Source organism: Erigeron canadensis, chromosome 1 (assembly GCF_010389155.1).
Source record: "Erigeron canadensis isolate Cc75 chromosome 1, C_canadensis_v1, whole genome shotgun sequence".
NCBI classification, from domain to species: domain Eukaryota; kingdom Viridiplantae; phylum Streptophyta; class Magnoliopsida; order Asterales; family Asteraceae; genus Erigeron; species Erigeron canadensis.
Window position 1 is genome coordinate 52776951 of NC_057761.1, and position 4931 is coordinate 52781881.

Sequence of the window (4931 nt, forward strand, 5' to 3'; positions counted from 1 at the left end):
TGATTATTGAATATGAATCATGGTAGATAGACTTATCATACAGTTGATAAGGGTTTATGAAGCTGGATTTCGCAATGGAAGAGATTTTTAATAAGAACTTGAACACAATATGATTTACTTATATTGAAATAATATATAGTTACACAGTGTCTTTTTCATGATCTCCAAAGAAAAATAAAGTGGTAACACATTGTAACTTCACATGAAAACTTTGACCATCTTAGAAGAAACATAGAACTCATCTGATCTCTTTCTCTATCAATTATTTAATAAGCGTGAAAATTCACTGTGGTAAATTGTAATAACTAAGAAACTAAAAGATACACTAACATCAAAATTGGATTTCAATTAATAACTTTTGAAATTGTATATGTAAGTAAATCCAAAGTTAATTGATTGATGGAGCTATAACTTGGCCAAGAGAATCAAATCATACATATACAACTATTTGCAACTAACATAATCAAGCAAGTGTTTGTCAAGTTCAAAGTGATGGCAAAGACGTTTCTGCAACCAAAAGTAGTAAGAGGAAAATTAGACATAATATAAAGGGATAAGTATCTTGTAATGTAATAAACTTTGAACGAATGTCTATAGTAGGAAATAACTAAAGTTGTGTGTATTGTATGTAAACAACTCGAAAATAATGTTTATTGTATGTAAGAAAATGTATTCAACCAATTAAAATCAAACAAGTGGCACCTCTATATGGTTGTCACGTATGTTTTCTTACATACAATAAACATTTTTTAAAGTTGTTTACATACAATACACAAAACTTTAGTTATTTCCTACTATAAAAAATTCGTCCAAAGTTTTTTTACATTCCAGGATACTTATCCCTAATAAAAATCATCCAATTACTAATATATTGGATGTGTGCTATATGTCATCTTTAACGGGGTCAAATCGATATGATCAAAAACAATAGGCAAGAATGGGTTAAATAGGCCAAACGGCTTGGAAGTCACCCACAGGAACATAGAACTTTTTTTAAATGTTTTGATGTAAAATTCAGACTATAATCTTTAAGAGCAATATTGTTGTAATCATATTAGTTATTGTTAAGTAAAAACTTGAAAGTGGCAAACAAGTGTTTGTGTGTCAACCTGACTTGACCGGCCAGACCCATTTAATTTGCATACATGAAAGTCATGGAATACCTTGGTTATATCAGAAGCTTTGGCTACGGAATGCATCTCAGGAAAGCGGGAAACCTCCTCGTTATGCTCAAATAAGATATAAGTTGGGAGTTGATCAGGTATTCCTGTACATTTTATCTTAAAAAAATCAGCTAAGAAGTAACACATTCAAGACAAAACATAACAATAATCAATACTCACCAAGAGAGATTCCAAATTTTGAAGCTGTATTTGGGAAAAGACCAAGATCAACTACTCCAAAAGATAGATTTTTGTTCGAGAATCTGTTGCGCGAGAAAAGATATGATCATATTGATATATACTACCGCATTTGGTCACTAATGATCAAAGTCATGTACTCACGTAATGGAGAGTTCAGGGAGAACTCGGCTGGTACGTATGCAGGTAGATGAAAATGAAGACCGGAACTCCACCTGTAAAGAAAAGAAGATAAACGACCCAGCTAGTGTAAGAATAGCAAATGCATAAAACTGTGAGCCTAACCAGCCAAAATCTTGATGTGCCACCTTCAGTCAACAAAGCTTCCAACTGCAGAGGTGTCAATTGTGTTGCAGAACCTAAAATCACATAATTAGAAAACTTTTAGCCTAATATATCAGATGAAAATACAAGAGAAGTAAACCAAAGTTCACTGCATACCTAGTCCCATGTAGGCAGGTTGTTGTGTAAAGAGATAGATAACTGTAATGAAGAACACGGAAAGCAATATAGCATTAGTAGCAAGTTTCTAATATATCTTAGGACCAACTGACCGATATAGACTCTTGTAATGTAAATATATAGAAGAAACATATATGTTTTAAAGAAATACTTGGAGCAATATGAATTATATGTCATATCCAATCAGGAGTTAGGAAATGATCTACAACAAAGAAAACATACCCAAGAAGGTCAACGTGAACCAGAGGGCAAGGTGATAATCCACGACTAAAGCAATTCCAATAAGAAAAACCTGGAAAAGTAGATATCCAACTCATGAACTTGAACTAAGAATTAGGTCAACAGTAACTATTCTACTTTGTTAAAAAATCCTAAGACTTGAGTGCGCGCACACACACACACACACACACACATAATGAAGCCTTTCCTAATAATATAGTATCTTCAATGATCATTAATTTAGAAAGTTAGACCTATATGATGTTTTGCAACCTGTGTCATATGTGTTTGCCAGCAAAGATGTGATGGTGATACTAATGAATACCATATTCTGATTTTCCCCTCACTATCAGAATCCAAGACAAGTTGAACAACTACAATTTCTTCTAAGAATATCTATTTCGGTTCTTATTACCACCTTTAATTTGAAGCTGAATCATGTTCAGCAGAGAACCAAACTTTAAGGAAAAAATGCAATAACATAATTGAATGCTAGCTGACAGAAACCAACATCTTCTACACTTACAAGTCTGTTATCTGTATAGAGTTTTCCACATCCAATATTCCTTCGATAAATTTAGCTTCACGATTATTAGACTAGAGTTTATATTATGTTTATATTAGAGGGTGTCGATTGTGAATGTTTCTTTTATATATACCCGATGTCTCCTATTCTAATACACAACAGTACAATACATTACAAAGTTTAACTCGGTAACAGAGCCAGGTTCGATCCTGGGACCTGTGGCCCGTGGGTTATGGGCCCACCACGCTTCCGCTGCGTGAACCCATCCAATCACAAACTTATATTAGAGGTCAAATTTTAGACCAGATTGTAGGTTAAGCACACGCGAAGGATACAATATTTAGCTTAGCTGGGAAATCATGATAAGCTAGAGAGCCTAAGTTCATTCTTAAGAATTGTAAACTTATCACAAAATTGGGCATCAATTTCATGAATAAACAAGTATAGATAGTTAGATACCAAAACATAGGTAGAAAAAGAAAACAAAAAATATGATAGCAAGAAGCACCTTAGCAAATAACAGCATATCTGCAACAAAACCGTCCCAAGTTTCTTCTTTCACCATCTGCAAAAAGCAGAAGAGTAGACTATCATTCCTTGATTCATCATTGATATTCCATATCATGTGTAACCTACTATAATTCCAGTCCAAATTTTTAGTTTTTCCTATGTGATCACTTCAAAACGTTAAAGATTCAGTGCATAAATTATTATAACACCATCACAAGTTTTTTCATCAGTGCCCACTAGTGGCACCAAGCTTCTGACAACTATATGCTGATGGATTTGTGTAAGCAGGTGAAGATTTTAATGACCGGATATCTCTTTAAATCGTGTAGGATCACTTTCTAAAGATAAGTATTCTACCATTTATTATCCTCGGTTGCATGAAATTCGCTTTAAGATAATAATAAAAAAAACAAACAAACAAACTTGATTTAGGCAGAAAATAAGGATCGGAGTGCTAAATAGTCCTATTAAATTCATTTTTTAGTATCAGTATGTACAGAAAAATCCAACATCCAGAAAATCTGTGAAGTTGAAACTGCTGAAAGTTACAAATGGTTATAGAAGGTCACAACATCCAGAAAATCCAGAACGACACTCGATAAGTTCCATACTCACTAACTATGCAAATATCTTTGAGAGGAGGGTGTAGGGGTAACCGTTGGGAGAGCCCCGCGGTTTGTATCCAAGGAACATATCCAGGTGTAAATACTCAAATGCTAACTTTCCTTACACACTAAAATTACTAACATCATTCACATTCCATGAAACATCATTGTACACGATCGAATCAACATTTTGAATACAAATCTACCTTTAAATAAAATCCAAAGCAAGTAAATATATCAAGTATTATTTATTGTAAACTATGGCAAAATCAGTTCAATAATAAAAAAAAAACGGAAAATTAAATTTTTACCTTAACAGCAGCTAAGGTAAGAAAAGCAATAGCAGCTTGAAGTTCCTGCGATAAATCAAATCAATTATTTTACATAATAAAATGGTATAATGAAATTAATGTAAGTATATGTATAGATATATATATAGAGAGAGAGAGAGAGGAAGAAGAGATATAATACACGGTGGAAAAGATGAGTAGAAGCGGAGGAGAATAAATGAAGAGTGGAGAGACGGATGGAGAAGTAAGAAAACAAAGTGAGGAAGTGGAAGAGAAAATAGGGTTCTGAAACTATCGCATATATTATGTTCATTGTTATATCGTAATACTCTCTTCCACTCCCCTCCTTCTTCTTCCTCTTGTTTTCGTTCTTCTTCTTGCTTTCCATGATTGATTTTGCCGGAGGTGAGTGATGATTGGGGGTTTTTTCCCGGGATTTTATACTTTCTTCGCCGGTCTTTTCAGATCGGAATCTCCGTTTATTATATTTGATGGATTCACTTCGACTGAAATTCTTACTTACATGATTATTTTATTTTATCTTATTCCCCCACAATTTCTTACAAATATTTCTTTTTATCTTTCTTCTTTCATACAGTACTATCAATATCAATTTATTTATTTATTTTTTTTAATTTTTATTATTCAACTATCTATTATTATAAAACAAATAGCCTCATTTCGAAAGTTACATGGACAAATGTTTAAAGTATCTTTAATGATTATATTATACTTATCAGTTTTTAATCTTTTAAAATATTTTTATTAATCTTTTACATCAATTACTTGACATCAATTATCTATATCACTCGACGCCGCCTCTACCACCAACAGTCGTCCTCCGCCATCACACAGTTGCCACCATAAAAACCGCCACATTTGTGCGGGTACCGTGCTGGTAAAACATATTTGCTTAGTTTAAGCCTTTCGGGTTTATTAAGGTTTAATTTGTGGTTTA

At 33.1% G+C, this 4931-nt stretch overlaps 1 protein-coding gene across 1 annotated transcript; it reads right to left on the reverse strand.

The window, feature by feature from the left end:
* Positions 1-326: 326 nt before the first annotated feature.
* Positions 327-4542, reverse strand: LOC122581737 (thioredoxin-related transmembrane protein 2). The gene is made up of 10 exons (XM_043754011.1): positions 4155-4542; positions 3995-4039; positions 3077-3133; positions 2046-2115; positions 1803-1844; positions 1647-1720; positions 1506-1576; positions 1344-1426; positions 1164-1267; positions 327-507 (listed from the first exon to the last, which is right to left on the reverse strand). Exons 1-10 carry the CDS (start codon positions 4359-4361, stop codon positions 445-447), a joined length of 816 nt encoding a protein of 271 aa, XP_043609946.1. The 5' UTR covers positions 4362-4542; the 3' UTR covers positions 327-444.
* Between the last annotated feature and the right edge of the window lie 389 nt (positions 4543-4931).

Bases quoted from the DNA above. Each gene is read 5' to 3' on its own strand.
- LOC122581737 (XM_043754011.1), bottom strand. From the start codon at position 4,361: ATGGAAAGCAAGAAGAAGAACGAAAACAAGAGGAAGAAGAAGGAGGGG. The intron at 1,577-1,646 runs GTTAGGCTCACA...TTTTCTTTACAG, and splicing joins GCACATCAAGATTTTGGCTG to GTGGAGTTCCGGTCTTCATT. The intron at 1,268-1,343 runs GTGAGTATTGAT...TAAAATGTACAG, and splicing joins AAAATTTGGAATCTCTCTTG to GAATACCTGATCAACTCCCA.